We start from the raw sequence: 18,953 nt of genomic DNA, 5'->3' as shown, positions 1-18,953 counted from the left end.
CCCTGTCGCTACTAGTTGTGCAACCTTGAATATGAAATCAAACAAAAATATGGCTGCCTTTCTCGTATAAGCTTCAGTTTATGTTAATAGTTTATTGAAAAAATGTATATAGACGGGCAGCTCATATTTTTTTAGATATATCTGCCGGTCACGTAACACTTGCAGATTGGTAGCTTCAATGTGGTTCTAAAAGCGTTCATATACAAGTTGCGTTTTCTGTATCCTTCTCAGTTTAGACAGAAGCTATACGAACTTCTCAGTTTATATATTCAAAATTGCAGATTACCAAAGAAAGTTATGTTTTTATTACAAATACAACAGACCATGGTAGGCTGGTTATGTAATGAAATGTAAAAGTTGATTCTCCCGTAAATATATATTTTGACATGATTCTTACACCTAAATGAGAAGCATTTTGAATGATGTGCAGGGTTCATGAAACTAACAAAACACTTACATACCACAGAGCATATAACTTGCAGAACAACTGAACAAAAAAAATAAAATGCCTCTTTGTATAATTAATTAACTTGTTACTTTATATTGTACCAAGTTCTATTACACTGTCTTTATTTAATTAAAAAAATTAGGCATTGAATTGATTAAGTTTTAACATAGTTTTAAAGTGCGTCAAATTAGGAACAACTTTGCGTCAAATAAGGAACATAGTAAAATTAGTGCGTCAAGTTGGGCACCTCAAGTACTACATAAAAACAGATTAAAAAACTAAGAAATACACTTATATTTCGAAGTTTCATTATTTCTACACATTCTATAATAGTAGTAAGCTCGTTATGCAGAATATTAAGCGAATCCATATTGGAATTTTTTTTTTAAATAATGATTCTTTTTAAAATTTTCTTAACTGCGTCAAATATGGTGCCTCCACGGTACTAGTCTTCTTTAAAAAATCGATTTTGATTTGCAGCATTTCGGTACAACTTTGTTGTACGATAAAAGCAAAAAGAAAGCCAATGAAGGCTGAAAAAAACTTTTACATAAGATATGATCCATTCTACTCTAATGGCTGTGCACCGGCTTCAAAAGGAGCTCAACTACTATAAAGGAATTCTTTCGATGATATAAAACAAACGCTTCAACGATAAACATTTATTAATAAATAAATAAAAATTCCCTAAGTTTTACCTCTCGCATTATTCGTTCGCTGCTTTTTATTTTAACTAATTTGCACATATGCTTTGCATGACTTTCTCATTTTTCTTTTATGTGGTTACTATCGTTCCCTAAATAATGCATTCGTTAGTATAATTTGTTTGTTATCGCTAGCAATTATGCATACTTTTTATTGTAAATAGGTGGATTTTGTATATAACTGTGTTTATTTCTTTCAATACAAGTGTGTGAATGATGTGAGTAGGTGTTAATATACGATGCTAAATTGTGTTTAAGGTGCAGCGTGTGATTGTGTCGTATCAGGTTTCAATACTTTCGGGGTTGTTTAGCTCACCTTCCACGTCAACAACGGCTTAACAATGAAATGATTGTGATTAGGTATAGTATTCAAGTCAAGCCAAATAGATTATTATTTAAATTTTTCATGTAAATTGAAACACACAAGCCTTGAAGATGAAAAAACGGTTAACAGACACGTCAATCAACAAAGTAAGAACTCAGAATATGTATCATTAAATGATCCATAATACGAAATGCGAATGTTAACCCTGTAAAGGATATCTGGTATGTAAATGTAACTCACATAAAGCTTCAAAAATAGAGTCCGAAAGTCGAGTGTGCTCAGTGGTAGAAAGGTTGGTGAATACTAGCCACCCTATAACCAGAGACCGGCGGAGTGAAAAACTGTCGAAATGGCAACGTATGAAAATGCATGAAATCGTGAAAATAATATCGGCATCACTTGAACTTTTTGCTTGCTTCTTATGGATGCAAAAAGTAATCAAGTCGAATTGGAACCGCTTTTGACGGTTCGATTGGAAACAAGATGGCATCTTTTATTGTAGTATTTCTAGTGAATACTACTGCCGGAGCAGATTTTGTTTTGTTAAGTTAATTATTTTCGGTCTGGTTTGGAAACCACGTGCTTTTTCCATTATTTTTCCAAGAGGTGAAACAATGATAGATCATTTTGATTACTTATGCTGAAAAATCGACTTGGGAGTGGAAAACCATGTGATGAATTTGACTCAATTGTATAATCACCTTAAATGAAACATCAACACGAATGTGCCCAGAATAAGGCAATAAGATAGATGACTTGCAAAGCACGCGTATGTCTAGTGTTTTTATAATGCTTTACCAAATGACCCTAAAACCATTGTGATTATTTTTGCCAAATGGACCCTGGCTATTCAACTCTTTATACCAAAAGGCATTATGCTAAACGGCTGTATGCCAAACGGTATTATGCCATTTATGGTTGCCCCATTACGATCAGTTAGTCAGTAAACACTTAAAGACTACTTTCAATGAAAATAAACTTCTTTAGGAAGTAATGAAATATGTCTTTAGAAAAACTTGAATGGTTCTTAAAAAAAAATCACTAGATTCGAAAAATCTACGCTAAAATACTCTGGTACTCGGTTTGCATCCCACACTCTCTATATCCTGTTATAACTAGTTTGCATATCATGTATACAAACCACTTTCAAGCTGACAGTTTTCAAATCACGCCTTACATTATAAGACCGATATAAATCATGATAGAAAATCCAATTAGCCATATGAAGGATGCATCTAGATATCAGGTATCCTAAATGCAACTACAGGGTTAAAAAGAAGCAAAAAAAACATTGCCGATGTTATTCAAACCAAGCATTACTTATAATAGCTATTAGCTTTTAGTTTATAGAGTATCATTGATTAGATAGCTACTTCTGTTCACCTCCTATTAGGTAACCGCTTGCAGTCCGCTATTTTATTGTTTCAATATATGATTCTAGTATTCCTTTTTTCTACTCACTTTTTTGGTATTTTCCTTTATTCAATAATATTTAATACATCTTATTCTGGGTATTGTCAGCGGTAAGAATGATTTTTTTCCTCTGATGTTAATGTTAGGTATTTGATGCTTCATCGGTAGTTTCAACAGCGATAGTTTCAAAGAGCACGAACAGTAATAAAGTTTAACTTGAAAGTTTTGTGGTAGATTCGTTCGATAACAATTCAGATGAAAACAACTGCTGGTAGGTGTGTAGTCCCTTAATGTGTTAAAATATGTTTAAATGTTTCAAGGATAAAATTTATCAATACTCGATGCTTTTCTATATTGTATAAATATGCATATATGATGTTGATTCTCATTATTCGTTACAAATACAACAACACTTACAAGAGGAGTTCTCGCTTCTTAAACTTTAAACACAGTATAGTTATTTTGTTTGTTCTATAAACCTTATCGCAACGTCCTGTATAGTATTGGTTTCCACCATCTTGGTTATCAGCGATTCCGTTCCTAATATTCTCTAAACTAGTCAACTAATACAGCGAATGGACAATCGATTCCCGATCCGGTAGGAGCCGAACCTTCATAGAACCGTCAGCACCACAGGAGAAGAGGCGGCCAGCCTGGTCTATCTGTAGCTGCGTCACGCCTTGGCCAATGTGCTTGAAGAAACTTGAGCGAGCATGCTCGCCCATGAAGCTGTACAACAGCGTGTGGACTGTTAGGCCCCAGACCTTAAGTTTTAAAAGTATCAAAATAAATGTCAGTTCTTATCAAGCTAACTAATGTTACTAATGGTCGACATAAGGTTGACGATATGACACAAACAATGAACAAGCTGTACCCTTCTAATGATCATACCTTTATATCACCGTCGGCTGACCCTGTGACAAAATGTTCCTCATGCGGATCAATAGCCAGACATTTGATTGGATTTTCGTGGGCCTGAAAGTATAAACATATTAACAACAATCAGCGCCATAGAGATAGAAACATGAGCTCTGGGAGCAGGGGTAAAATGTTAATTTACGTCATTGGACTAATTTGTCGAGATTTAGTCGTGATTAACCGAATGCCGTTTCTGTCACGTCTGGACATCTGTGAAAGGCGAGAGAGGCCGCTGATCCGAACCTATGCAGATACCACATGAGGCACTCGTGAGCAGTTAAGAACTAGGCCAAAGTTAAGCTATCCATAAGGTCACACCCTCTGCCATTTGGCTAACATTTGTAACAGGCTTGTTATTCTTTCGGGCATTATCTTCCATGAGGGTCTCGTTTTCCTTAACCACCAGTTGGATGAGCATGAGCATCTTGCCCGCGAGTACCCATGAATCGCTAAATACGGTGCGATATGTGCTGATGATTGTTAGACACATCAACCTATGAGTACGCTTCAGCTTTCGCACGTTGCAGTTTGCTCTCAACTCCGAAATCCAGACCGGGCTTCCGTACCGTGGTATTAAAAACGCACTGCTTGCTAGCAGCTTGCTCTTGCTGGAGCACACCCTGAAACTGTTTGACATGCTCCTCGATAGTGCCACTATCGTTATTGACGCGCACTTCCAAACGGGGATAAACGATAGACGATAGACGGGGATACCTTCGAGGTGGTCGAGGAATTCGTCTACCTCGGATTCTTGCTGATAACAATGTTAGTCGTGCGCCTTCGTATGCATCATCTGTGGAAGTCGGGCCTACTACGGGCTCCAGAAGAAACTGCGGTCAAAAATGCGGTGGACAATGCTCGAGAAGGACTTGCAAGCACTCGGAGTATTCGAGAGACGGGTGCTTAGGACCATCTTTGGCGGTATGCATGAAGACGGTGTATGGCGGCGAAGAATGAACAACGAGCTCGCCCAACTCTACGGAGAACCCAGTATCCAGAAGGTAGCTAAAGCCGGAAGGGTACGATGGGCAGGACATGTTGCAAGAATGCCGGACAGCAACCCTGCAAAGATGGTGTTCGCTTCCGGCAGATACGAGACGGCGTGGCGAGCAAGATGGGCAGACCAGGTGCAAAACTACGTGGCGAGCGTGGAGCGTATTCGAGGATGGAGAGATGCGGCCTCGAACCGTGTATTGTGGCGTCAAATTGTTGATTCAGTGTTATCTGTTTAGATGTAGACTAAATAAATGAAATGAAATGATTTTCCCGGGTATACCGAATGGCATTCCAGTTCTACGAATGAATTTGTTACCGAAACCTCGATGGTAACATATTCAAATCAGCCCAAAACGTGCCGTCAATGTGGTCAGTCGGCTCATCGCGGTAAGAAGTGCCTGGAAGCACCAACATCTATCGACAATCAAAGTCAAACTGCGACTACGATACCATCGACTCCATGTGATGAATTATTTACCCAAGCCGATTTTCCTCCGATTGACAACGAGCTAAAACAATCAAACCTACCGCTGAAGAAAACAAACGAAGCGATGGCGAATGGACCGACCTTGATGATGATTTATCGAACTCGTCTACGGATTACATTGTAGCGACAAACAAACGGCAGCGGTCAAAGCGGCTTGTGGAACAAAAAATGTTTGCAGTGAAAAACAAACACGAACCACGCGAGAATTACTGACGAACATCCGTCGCAAGAAAATGTTTCAATGGGCAAATATAAAAACCGGAAGGGTTTCAATTTAAGAAATTGTAAAATATTATAGTGGCTCTGTAAAGCTGGATACGGCGAGCGGGTCTTCAAATAAACGATCTGAATAATAAAAAAATATACCTCTTCGATGACGGTCATCGTTACATCATCGGTAAATCCCACTACCTACATCACAGAAATGATCCCTGCAGGACACCTGCCGTAACGGGGACGTTAGCTAAGCTAAGTTAGCTGTCTCGTAAATCAGTACTCGATTCTGAAAGTAGCTTTCCAGAATCTTGTATAGCTCTATCATTGCTCCCAATAGAATCAACGAGTTCACGAATCTCGCTGTGTCTTTCATATATCCGGGATTGTCCTCTCGTCCAGCCACCTCTGGACGGCTGACCTGAATATGTCCGGATTTGTCAAGATGGCTGCCTTTGGCGCAATATTCGGGATCTCGTCCGGACCAGGTGCTTTACTCGGGTCGAGTGACTGACTTGCTTGTAGTGCATTGGGAAGAAAAACTTCCTTTCCTCGGAATCTCGAACGCATTCAGTAGCCGCTAGTTTGCGAAGGAGGAGGTTCTTCGTAGCTTAGTTGGTTAAAGCACCAGTCTAGCGTACTGAGGGTCGTGGGTTCGAGTCCCATCGAAGGGAAAGTGATTACCTCCAATACATTTTTCAAATCAATATCTTCCACATAATGTTCATATTCACATATGAGTTTTCAGAACATTGTAAATTAATGTCCAAGTCGGGTGGCAATTAACTTTAATTAAACCTTCCTTTCTTTGTTTTGTTATCTTGCTTCCCCCTCGGACCACAAGTTAAACTGCCTACTTCATGGGTTCAATCATTTGAACTTTCCATCTAATTCTTCTTCTTGTCTTTACCTGAACTTTTTCGGTCCTACTAATCTGTTTTACCTCGGAGAAGTCGGCATGTTGTGCTGTTAAGCAGCAGTACTTAGTCTTAGTGGGTACCCAACATTCACTCTCTGAAGTAGCTGGTATCTCGACGACGATGACGACTACTGGGTCTAGTCCCCGACGGTGGTCGGGCTATGCCGACAGAGAATTCCCGCAGGTCAGTCTAGCGATTCCGTTGAAGCAGGGCGTCCGGCTCACTCATTCCTTTAAGCAGGAAACCCATAGGCAGTATCGATAACGAGATGCTAGCTAGTAGACGCCTCGTGTTACTTCTTAGACCGCCAATGTTTGGCATGATCCTCGCTATTGCGTTCATTGTCTTCGCCGACTTTTCACAGGCGTAGTCAACGTGGCTTTTGAAGTTGAACCGATTATCAATCGTCAATCTTAGGTGCTTTAGTGACCACTTCGATGCAATCACATACCCTCCGACATCTATATCAATCTGCGGGATGATCTTGCAGTTGCTGATTAGTAGCACCTCGGTTTTGTGGTTAAGTTATCTGCAGCTCAACTTCATTCATCCAGCTCTCAATCGAGTCTCCGTTACCGATGCGTCCACTTCTTCGAGTGCCTCGCCAATCACACGTCGTCGGCAAATCCCATGATTTTGCTGGACAGCCGCAATGTCAGGACTCTGTCATAAATCCCGTTTTAGGGGGTTGGGTTGAGTATGGAACCCTGAGGAACACCCGCTGTAAAACGAATAAAATTTTGCCCTTCGTTCGTGTCTTCCCTGCCCGCATATATCATATCTACATCCTAAACATCCTAGATCATCCGGATTGAGATTTGAGCCCAGCTATAAGCATCTTCGAGCATAATTATTAGAAGAAATTTTTCCCTCTACACCCACTTACCTGGAAACGATGTCTAAGTACGCGTTGTCGCACATCGAATATGCATATATCGCCCTTTTTGCCAGCAGAAATCAACAATTGGTGTTGTGGAGCGTACGCAAGACTAGAAGCACCCTGGTCGTGACAAGTAAAAGCTAAAAAATAAGAAAAATTTAATCCTAGTATCCCAGAGCTGATAGTAGAACAAACTCACCCGACACAAGAGCTTTTTTCTGGGGTAGGAGTGTATCCCATATGGCAACATTTTTACTTTCCGAACTGTGGCCGGCTGAAAAGCGAACGTTTTCAAATTTAATTCTATGATCTACTGCTAAGTTGATTTTAAATTACCTGTCGCCACTAAACTACACGAACCGAGAAACACAAAATCAGTGATTCCCTTATTATGGCATAAATATGTCTGAAAAATGTACAATAAATTAGAAAATAGACATGACCAAACAATTCTGAAACGAAACCGCAAAAAGAAACTTACAAAGAACGGTCTATTGCTCTGACTAGCTAATCCCACTTGCCACAAACTCAGTTTGCCGTCTCCGTCGGCTATGCCGAACTTGTTTCCATGCTGGGAGAACCGACACCGAGTGACCTTGGCAAACGTGCCGGGTGGCCGCGGCGTGCAAACCACTTGCTGATGACCCCATTCCCACATCTGAACGGACCCGTCTTGGCCACCGGTAAGATAGAGCGGCATGAGCGGGTGGGCGCTCATGCGCTTTATGTTGTCCACTTTATGTTTGAGCACCTTAATTTGGGAGGAGAACGAAATGGTTTGAGCAATATTCGTCTATTGTGACTCGCTCTAATAGCACGCAGTGTCCATTACATTGGATACGTTGAGTAGAATGCTTTTGCATTAAATAGTGCAGTTGTGAATTACAGACCCTTGTATAAAATGCGTACTATTAGAGCCTGTCACTGCTAATGGCGCAACGGTAACGGCCATAGCGATATGTGAAACATAATAATTCAATCAAAAACCCATATATCAAGTGGCATTATTTCCGCTTTTTGAACTAAAACGCATTAAATTGAATCTGAAGCCGGCGTAGTCTCCATAAAGAAATCAATCAATGAAAATGGAAGAGAATATACCCCTTTCAAACAGGATTGCGCATTTTTATTCTACACTCTGAAGACTTAGTATTTGCAAGTTGTAGACAAGTTGGAGAACATAAAAAGTATCTTTAGGCTCTCTGAACAAAAAATTAAGTTTGCTAAATATAAAGAGTCGATTCGAGTGATTTGTTAGAATAAACAGGATACACATCTTAAGAATCATGTTATGTAATGAAAACTGTTAGATATCTACCAAAGTTCTAAAATAGGCTCTTGGCCTTTGAATCCTCTATTTGAAAGAATGTATACGTGCCACTTATGATATATGGGTCTATTCTACAAAGCAACGAAATTGATATCGATGATTAAGAAAGTTATGAATGAGACCAGAACAAATATTTACACAGTATGTCTAAGATATGGTTATCAACATGTATTCACAGGAATGATGATGTATGTAATGAGAAAAAAAAGTCCAAGTAAAACAGTAAAAAACAACTTTCAGTTGAATGGAGAGAACACGATCAAAATGTACCGGTTTTAGTAAGTGCTTAGAACGCTCAATGACCAGTTTGCAGAAGCGTGGACACTGACTTCCGGGGAATGTTGCTCCTTTTATCTGATGTAGGCGTGACGGTGAGTTGCGCAAAGTTGAGAGATGAATAACGTTTAGACGGGTAACAAGAAGGTACAACAGTGATTGTGAATTTTGGTGTTTTAATCTATTTGGGATGCATTTTTGATGCGAACATGAGTCTGTGTGTCGATGCATTTATTAGTCAAATTCTACTATTTATATCTGATGAACTATAAGTAGGTTATATTACACTGCCGTGAATCGCATAATTGTCCCATATGAATAGGAAACTCAGCAAAGATGGGACAGATATGCGATTCACGGCAGTATATACACCTTAATAAGACGATCACTGAAAATATAACAACATCTCAAACTAAATAATTTAATTTCAATTGATTAACATTCCTGTCTTATTTTTATAAATAGTTTCAAAATGTTCATAATTTATGGAATTGGATAAATAAAAAAGAATGTTAACTTTCATTTTTGAGCAATTGTGCGAAATGTTTTTTTTTTTCATTAATTTCTTAAGAAAATTATTTTGAGCTTTTTAGTGGAATGTCTTCACTTGTCATAAGACGAGTTTGTACAATCCCATTTAATTCCACCACTTAATTGTATCTTGACAGATACGTATTTCGACCTCAACAGTAAGGCCGTCTTCAGTGTCTCGTACTTGACTCGACCCCATTTTGCATGATTTGTCGAGAAATCATAAAATTTTCTACACAGATTTTCAAATTTTGAACTGAAAACTTTTTTTTTACACGGAACGCTTTTATTATTATTTATTCAGACTAAGGCCGAAGTGGCATGTGCGTATAAGAGTATTCTCCATTCGGCTCGGTCCATGGCCACACGTCGCCAACCACGCAGTCTACGGAGGGTCCGCAAGTCATCTTCCACCTGATCGATCCACCTTGCCTTCTTGTGCCCGTCGGATCGTTGTCGAGAACCATTTTCACCGGGTTACTGTCCGACATTCTGGCTACGTGCCCGGCCCACCGCAGTCGTTCGATTTTCGCGGTGTGAATGATGGATGGTTCTCCCAGCAGCTCATGCAACTCGTGGTTCATTCGCCTCCTCCACGTACCGTCCGCCATCTGCACCCCACCATAGATGGTACGCAACACTCTTACGAAAACTCCAAGTGCCCGTTGGTCCTCCGATTTACACGGAACGTATCTCCCGTGTAAAAAAGAATCGGGTATTGTATATAAAACAAGAATTTTAAAATTCGCTCATAATTGATAAATAATTTCATAAAAAATACGAAAACTCAAATTCGGAAAATGCCGGCACCAGTACTCGGAAATGTTGGGTATACTTTATCAGAGTCGCTAAACACGTTTCCATCGATGCAATGTATGACATGGTTTTGAATGCTTTAAGACCAACAGACCAACTGGAAGTCGTTAAAATAGTTCCGCGATGGAGTAATCTGGACGATCTGCGTTACATTTCACTCAAAGTTGGTGTAAATTGGAAAGATAAGGAAAAAGTTTTGACGATGAACACTAAGCTGTGAGGCGGCTCTGTCCCAGTGTGGGGATTTAATGCCAATAAGAAGAAGAAGGGTTGTTATTCAGAGAATTTGTGAATCGTGAACATAATTATTGGGAGCCGTGAAACAACATATTATTTGCAACTTTTGTTAAATGTAGTTTGTAAATGTATTTTTGTAAATGTGTAAGATGTTTATTGTTCTGCCTTCATGGAAACAAATGCGAAAATGTCTTGTTTGCTGTTAGTTTTTATTAGAATTAGTAAACAATTATTGGGGCTGTCATAGCCTGTTGATTAAGATTAAATCAAAATAAACAAATATGTCCCATGTACAAGAAAGGCGACAAGCTAGAGTGCGAGAACTTTCGAGCGATCACCATCCTTAATGCCGACTACAAAGTGATATCGCAGATCATCTTCCGACGTCTGTCACCATTAGTGAATGAGTTAGTGGGAAGTTATCAAGCCGGCTTCGTTGACGACCGCTCGACAACGAACCAGATCTTTACTGTAGGGATAATCCTTCAAAAATGCCGTGAATACCAGGTCCCAGCGCATCATCTGTTCAATAATTTCAAGGCGGCATACGACAGTATATACCGCGTAAAGCTACGGAAAATTATGGACGATAACAGCTTACTAGACTGATCAAAGCAACGGTGGATGGTGTGCAAAACTGTGTGAAGATTTCGGCCGAACACTCCAGTTCGTTTGAATCGCGCGGGGGAATAAGGTAAGGTGATGGACTTTCGTGCCTGTTGTTCAACATTGCGCTAGAAGGTGTCATGCGGAAAGCCGGGTGTAACAATAGCCCGGTTGTTAACAGTTATCAACAGATCCAGTCAATTTATTTGTTTCGCGGATGACATGGACATTGTCGGGCGAACATTTGCAAGGGTGGCAGAGCTGTACACCCGCCTGAAACGAGAAGCAACAAAAGTTGGACTGGTGGTGAATGCGTCAAAGACAAAGTACATGCTTGTGGGCGGAACCGAGCGCGACAGGGCCCGCCTGGGAAGCAGTGTTACGATAGACGGGGATACCTTCGAGGTGGTCGAGAAATTCGTCTACCTTTACGGGCTCCAGAAGAAACTGCGGCCAAAAAAGATTTGCCACCGCACCAAATGTGTCATGTACAAGGACCATCGTTGGCGGTGTGCAAGAAAACGGTGTGTGGCGGCGAAGAATGAACCACGAACTCGTCCAGCTCTACGGCGAACCCAGTATCCAGAAGGTAGCTATAGCCGGAAGGGTACGATGGGCAGGACATGTTGCAAGAATGCCGGACAGCAACCTTGCAAAGATGGTGTTCGCCTTCGATCCAGCAGGTACGAGAGGGCGTGGAGCGCAGCGAGCGAGGTGGGCAGACGAGGTGCAAAACGACTTGGCGAGCGTGGGGCGTATTCGAGGATGGAGAGATGCTGCCTCGAACCGTGTATTGTGACATCAAATTGTTGATTCAGTGTTATCTGTTTAGATGTAGACTAAATAAATTAATGAATAGCCGTCCGAATCAGTTCATTATCGTGGCCACTTGCGGAAAATGTCTTTCACGGTATGCTACACATCGGCTCCATACCTACATAGATTGCTATCGACCTGGGACCAGGTTTATTCTGTAGAGATGTGCGTTTAGTAAAAAGGGATTGGACATAAGTCTTGACATCACACGAATAAAACCCCGACATAAGCCCTGACCTCTGAACCACGGTCGTTTAGAAATTTTAGGAACCATGGAATATAGCCATCGTCCAAGTTTATTGTGTGACAAATTCATTTGCCAGCTTTGAAGAGTACTCTTTGTCTATCATAAACTTCACCTCCCTTTGCGCATGCAGCCATACGCAAACATCGATTATTACTCACGCTCACTCTTCGACTATGCGTCCGATTTTGGAATCTCGGGCTTATTCAGTAGCCGCTAAGTTGCGAAGGCCGACGGAGGTGCTTTGTGGTTTAGTTGGCTAAAAGCACCGGTATAGCGTATCCGGAGTTAAAGGAGTTATCGGTGTTTGAATAGCGTATTCAATGAAGGCACTGTCGTTGGTTAAGTGACGTCAAGGTGGATTATAACGTGGGAGACAAAGATCTTATGATATTAGTTGGCAAAACTCAGAAATTATGACCGACAAACCAGTTCAAGCATATTATCGAAGTTTTCTAAGACAAATATGTAGCTTGTTCCACATTTTATCAATATTCTAAATGAAAGCTCCCAGTAATGATGCTTTCAAGGAGTGACTCCAGCAGGCACCTCCAGGCTCATGTTATGCAGTTAAGAGCAATACGCAAATAACGACATTGAGTTCGTTCCAATTTGATTATGTGGCACTCATCTGCTGAGAGCAGAAAGAACCGTACTCTAAGACAGATAGTATTCTCTCTCGTTCTATAGAGTTTGATGAGATCTTCCGAGTGAGCACCCCACCATGCTCTGGAGGTAAAACATAGACAATTGATCCTTTTTCCGTCATTTCTCTTTATTTCATAGCACCTGTCTAGCGTACTGGTTTCGTGGGATCAACCCCTACCGAAGGGAGCGGTTACCCTCCAATACCTTTTCCACATGTTGTGCATATTCATAATCGAGTTTCAGACATAGTAATTAATTTATACTCTGGGTGGCTTAATACCCGGAACATAGGCAATTAACTTTGAATGTACTGAACTCGAGTGGCGATCTCTCTTCGCTTATGTGGTCGGGTTGGGATCTGACGACCAACTGGCACAACCTCACACAACCCTACTTCATCGAGCGCAGTTGCTGATGAAGCAAGTGTGTAGGAGCCAGACAATACTAAAATACTCATCCTGATCCTACTTGGTTGGCATTGTACTAAAATACATATGAGAGAGTTAGTTCTGAAAATGTATTGCGAGAATTATTTCGGCTACGTGCCCGGTGCTGGGACTTTAGTTTCATCAGTACTCACTAAGCTGCGGAGGACGACGGAGGTCCTTCGTAGCTTAGTAGGGAAAGTACCGGAGGTCCTTCTTTTCTTTCTTTTTCCTTCTTTCTTCTTTAACCCTTCCTTGTTCCTTTTTCTATCTTTCTTTTTCTTTCATTTTTCTTTGTCTTTCTTCTTCCTTTTGGGCTTCGTGGATTAGCGACGTCAATCGTCTGTCTAAACGCATGTGCTATGGAGTGTGGGTTCGATTCACTCCCCGGTAATAAGAAAACTATTCGCGATCGAAAAATTCCCCACTGGTCCACACTGGGTGTTATGTGTCAAGTCCGTTGTCTTATGCTACGGATTAATTGTTCAGTCTGTACGACCTTTGGTCGAAGACGGTGTTCCTGTCTTTTATTTCATTCTACCGTTCTCTGTTTTCTTTCTTCTGCCTTCTTTCTTATTAGTTCCTCGTCTTCTTCTTGCTTCTTTCTTCCATCATTCGTCCTTCTTCTTTCTTGTTTCTTCTTCATTGTCCCATGTTCTTTGATTCTTTTCTCTTCTTCCTTCTTCTTTCGTCCTGTTTATTTCTTCCTTCATTTTTCGTTCTTCTTTGTTCCTTCATAATTCATTTTTATCCTTCATACTTCTTCATTCTTCCATTTGTTTCCTTCTTCTTTCTTTCGTTTTTTTCCTCCTCCTTTTTCTATTTTCCTTCTTTCTTCTTTTTCCCTCCTTCCCTTTTTCTTCTTTCTTCCAATCTATGTATTCTGTTTTCTTTATTCTTCATGCTTTTTCTTTATCTCTTCTTATTTATTCTTCTTTCCTTTTTATTCTTTATTTTTTACTTTTGATTCATTATTTACTGTTAAACCTTTTTACTTGGTTGGTTACAACAACTCATATGGTTGGGATACTTTACAACCTTCTGATACTTTCAACCTTTTTATACTTTCAGCCTTTCAAGATTTAAGCCTTTTGAGTTCAGCCTTATGAGTATTCAGCCTAATGTGTTTCAGTATGTAAATTTGATTATACCTGTAGTTCACTGCTAATATTTCAGCTCAATCGGTATTCTGGGAACAAAGTTAGAGCATGTCAAATTTGACCATTTTGTTTGAAAATCGGCCTCTGCTGCTACTATTCCGAACACCATTATAATAGGTTCAGTCCAAATACGGACCTTTTTATATGAGACTCGGTACGCACGCTGTTATATGCCAGTCGTCACTGCTCGATGAACTTACAAATATCTGTCTGTCCTTGAAAATATGCAGGAAAGCAAGGAAAACATTAGCCAACATTTTATATATTAATATGAAATACAGTACACTGGATTCTGTTTTTACACGATTTACATTTTCTCAATTTTCCACTTATCCTAAATGTTTAACGCACATTAATTATCATGTGATTTTTTTTTCATTTATTCTAGATTTTTTGAAACATGTTTCGAAGAGTTTGGTGGTAAATTGAAGTCTTCTTCTTCTTCTTATTGGCATTACATCCTCACACTGGGACAGAGCCGCCTCGCAGCTTAGTGTTCATTAAGCACTTCCACAGTTATTAACTGCGAGGTTTCTAAGCCAGGTTACCATTTTGCATTCGTATATCATGGGGCTAGCACGATGATACTTTTATGCCCAGGGAAGTCGAAACAATTTCCAATCTGAAAATTGCCTAGACCGGCACCGGGAATCGAACCCAGCCACCCTCAGCATGGTCTTGCTTTGTAGTCACGCGTCTTACCGCACGGCTAAGGAGGGCCCGTAAATTGAAGTCACACGATCCAAAATACGAGCGAAAAAAAATCGTTTGAAAACAAAATCCTGTGTATTACAAGCAGACAAACTTTTTGGGTTTTTTTTAAGAGATACTTCACAATCAATAGGTATCCCTGTTGGCAGGGTTTCCCCGTGCAGTATGATGCTTTAAAAAATTAATTCATGCATAAAGTAAACTGCCTGTAACCGCATAGTTGTCCCATCTTTGCTGAGTTTTCTATTCGTATGGGACACTTATGCGATTACATGCAGTCAATTTCGTTGAAAATGAAAGATTGTTTTCAGTAAGCGCTCACAAGCATACGTATTTAGTATCGACATGAATACACTGGCCAAACGATGAACAAATCATATATTTTTCTCCACGACGTCATTTTGTCAGTCGTGTTCCTAATCTCTGTTTATTGGGATTCTCTGAATCACACACCAGGTACCTGACGGATAACACATAACCCACAATCATTGTGAAAGCAGAAATCAGATAATGATTATTTTATACAGATGAATCAGCAATACAGTTACATCCATTCAATCACGCAGCACTCAAATAGATTTGTTATGTTTTTTGTGTGTCCAGTGTTATTTCACAAAGAGAGGTATGCAATTAGTTTACACAAAAGATCGTTTACTTATGAGAAGCATGACACTTATTTCCAGGGGTTGACTTACCACGGACGCGCCTCGTCCAGATTGTCCTGCAATGCCAGGTTGGGGACTAGATGGAACACCGAAATTTTGTGCAGCGTTGATACTGGCGTTGACTAAATGTCTGTAAAATATATTTGACCACTGTGACAAAACATCTTTGAATATATAAAAATCACTTACTTATCTGTGGAGGTTTGTATCACCAAAAAGTTGCTCGACGCGATCGTTTCGATATCCTTCGTAAGGTTCATGATGTCCATTTCGCACTCATCTTCCATCCAGTTAGGCGACTCGAGTAGCAAAGAAATGTCCATTTCTTGGACCTCTCGTGGAGTGGCCAACGCCAGCAAACCTGGGTTCACCAGATTCAGACAAAATGCGGATATCTGCTCTTGATCCTTATGTATTATTCGAACGGGTTCTGGAATGTTGTGTAGTTGCGTGTGTCCACCGGTTTGCGGCATTGCGGACTCGTTTCCGATCGGCGTACCTGAATCGTTGGCCGAGTTGGTTATCGAGCCGATCGTGGTGTCGGTTACGTTGGGCGACGGTTTCTTCTTGCCAAATACTGATCGAATAAAGATGTCCTGCACGAGCTCGATACGTACCAGATAGTTCCACAGCCTACGAGCAGGTGCAGCGGATGAAAGACATGGGCTAAACGGGGTGTTAGACTTTTCCAACAATGACCGATACTTGTGTATTGCTGGCCCTTTTGCTTCAGATTCAACAAAACAGCCTGTGGAATGCGATAGATAATTAAATAACTAAACGTATTTTGGAAATCAGAAGCTAAGGACAATATACTGATCGAAAATTTATAACAGTCCTACGTTTGCTTGATTTTCTTTCTACATGGGACTGTTATGAATTTATGAGCAGAATACTTGAAGAAGAAATTTATGAAGGTACTTTGGCCTGAATAGTGAGCACTATTTTAAAATTGACAGATCTAAAGCATAGCGTTACCTGGAATGTAATCAACCGATGCGGGACCACGATTTTCTAAATCTTCTTTTAGCAAATCTTGCCACGATGATAATGATCGAAGGATTCCATGTATCAATGGACTGCAAACCGGCAGTTCTGTGAAAACATGTTTAATGATAAGTAGATATATGATCTGTTATGAATAAGTAAACACAACCTTGCATCTCGATCCCAGCCACGTTGATAAACGTCTGTAGATGATTTTGTGCAACCCTTATCAATGCCAAACGCATCACACACCAGGAATAGGAATTTGGATTGGAGTGCTCCGTGTTTTCACGTCGATGCTTCCTGACAGCAGCAGAAACCTGGTGCGCTTTGGGATCGTTGTTCAGCGGGTCGTTGAACACATCCTCGTCGTCTTCATCATCGTCCAAATCGGACACGGCAGAATCGGCTGAATCGTAGTCGTCTTCGTCGGGATCACCTTAATAAATATTTCGAAGGGACACACGTCTCATATATAACTTGGTAACTAATCAAAATTTTGAGATTATTTTTTTAGAACACAAGGTCAGGGGAGCGTTTTAGATAGTTGTGTGATTTGATTTGATTGTAACCAGAAAAAAGTGAGCTATTAGTACCTAACAACTGCTGAATAAGTTTCTTTGGCTTCGTAGGAATATTTCTATAGGTAGTTCATGAAATATTTCCAGAAATTCAAAAAATGTTAAAAAAAACTACGATAAAGAATTCCAATATTGATTTTCACAAGAAATTTCACCTTTCTGAAAAGGGGTTTAGGATCATTACACCGCATGCCGTTTGGTCGAAAGGGTTATTAAGGCGAACGCCACTTGGCCGTATGTCGTTTGGCCGAAAAGGTGAAATTTGTTTCCTAAATGAGTGTCTTGATCTGAAGTAAGAAGTGAGCTATTCAAAAATAAAATGAATAGTGAAAAGTGAGAAATGATATGTTTGAAGTTAATAGTAAGTAATGAGAAATAAAGACTGAGTGCTGAGTAGTGAAATGTAAGAAGTGATTAATAGCAAGTACGTGGTGAGATGTTAGAAGTAAGTAGAGTAGAGTGGGGCAAGAGTACGCACTTAGTTTTCAATCGATCATGTGGCCCTTATGAAGCAAGCTTCTGCATATCAAATCAGTGTCGATGATTCATATACTCTTCCTTTATGTTGCCCAGTGGAAAACATATTGAAATTATTGAGATTCGTTTTAGTAGAACCCTTATTACAAGACAAGTGAAAAACGCACTCTTACCCCACCGGTGGGGTAAAAGTGCGCATCGGGTGGGGTAAGAGTACGCATTTATCCAATCATGTGCTTTAAGTATATATTAACACAAATAAGAGTTAATAACATTTAATTGATGTTTAATGAGCATATATTAGCGAATGTTTAAAGATTACGTAACTCTTAAAGGGGGAGGGGATCCTAAAAATGTGCACTTTCATACGAAAAACCATTGTTTCTTTATATATAGAAAAAACTACAGAGGTAAAAATATATATCAGGTTTCGTGTGGCGTATACAAAGGCATTTTCCTTAAAGAAAGTCCACCAATCACGTAACGTAAAATTTGGCTATTTCATAACCCCTCCCCCTATCTTACACTGTTTGTATGAATCCTCTAAAAATTATATGGACCTCCACACATCTCGCAACCCCTCCCAGCCAAACGTTGCGTAGTTTATGAATGTTTCTTTTGATTAAATGAAATTATCATTTAGATGAAATTGTGTTTTTGTACTATGTTCAGGTGTACACCAAGTCCTAATACAATTTCATTATTTCGCTTCAGTGCTTTGTTCGCTAAGTCCTCTCTAACACCGAATTACTTCAACTTATCCTAAAAACTTGTGATAATTTCGAATTCTGTCCCTTTTTTCTTAGTTGTGGATCTTTACGCTTTGGAAGAAGTCTTATTTCGGCCGGGGATACGGGTTTGACATCATAACTTGAAGATTCATATGCGTACTCTTGCCCCACCCGTTCCTGCGTACTTTTACCCCACAGTCCCAAAAATTATTCAAGTAATGGTTTTGACTTCTTGGAAAATCAACCGGATTGGTGTTCTGTACCATAAAGTACTCTATACAATAGGTTTTCGATATGGTATAATGTTCACCTGATTGAACGTATATATGGTAATGAAATACTAGTTGCGAAAACCCAATTATTTTTAGCAAAATGACCAAAAAGTTATCTAACTCTTTATCTCCCTTG

At 40.0% G+C, this 18,953-nt stretch overlaps 1 protein-coding gene across 3 annotated transcripts in view; it reads right to left on the bottom strand.

Annotated features, from left to right (window-relative positions):
• Positions 1-1,095: 1,095 nt before the first annotated feature.
• Positions 1,096-18,953, bottom strand: part of LOC134219719 (dmX-like protein 2) — an 88,542-nt gene continuing 70,684 nt past the window's right edge. For 2 of the 3 annotated variants that reach the window (XM_062698556.1, XM_062698554.1), the window contains 11 exons: positions 16,926-17,195; positions 16,748-16,864; positions 15,959-16,517; positions 15,800-15,899; positions 8,905-8,988; positions 7,786-8,055; positions 7,641-7,710; positions 7,504-7,578; positions 7,311-7,444; positions 3,782-3,865; positions 1,096-3,654 (listed from right to left, as the gene is read on the bottom strand). In XM_062698556.1, coding sequence (XP_062554540.1) covers positions 3,454-3,654; positions 3,782-3,865; positions 7,311-7,444; positions 7,504-7,578; positions 7,641-7,710; positions 7,786-8,055; positions 8,905-8,988; positions 15,800-15,899; positions 15,959-16,517; positions 16,748-16,864; positions 16,926-17,195 — 1,964 coding nt within the window. In that variant the 3' untranslated portion in view covers positions 1,096-3,453. The remainder of the gene's footprint in view (positions 3,655-3,781; positions 3,866-7,310; positions 7,445-7,503; positions 7,579-7,640; positions 7,711-7,785; positions 8,056-8,904; positions 8,989-15,799; positions 15,900-15,958; positions 16,518-16,747; positions 16,865-16,925; positions 17,196-18,953) is intronic. The other variant, XM_062698555.1, reaches the window with a different exon arrangement.

The sequence above is a fragment of the Armigeres subalbatus genome, chromosome 3 (assembly GCF_024139115.2).
Source record: "Armigeres subalbatus isolate Guangzhou_Male chromosome 3, GZ_Asu_2, whole genome shotgun sequence".
NCBI classification, from domain to species: Eukaryota; Metazoa; Arthropoda; class Insecta; order Diptera; family Culicidae; genus Armigeres; species Armigeres subalbatus.
Note: the sequence above shows the minus strand (reverse complement) of the source record. Positions and strands in the feature narration are given on the sequence as shown.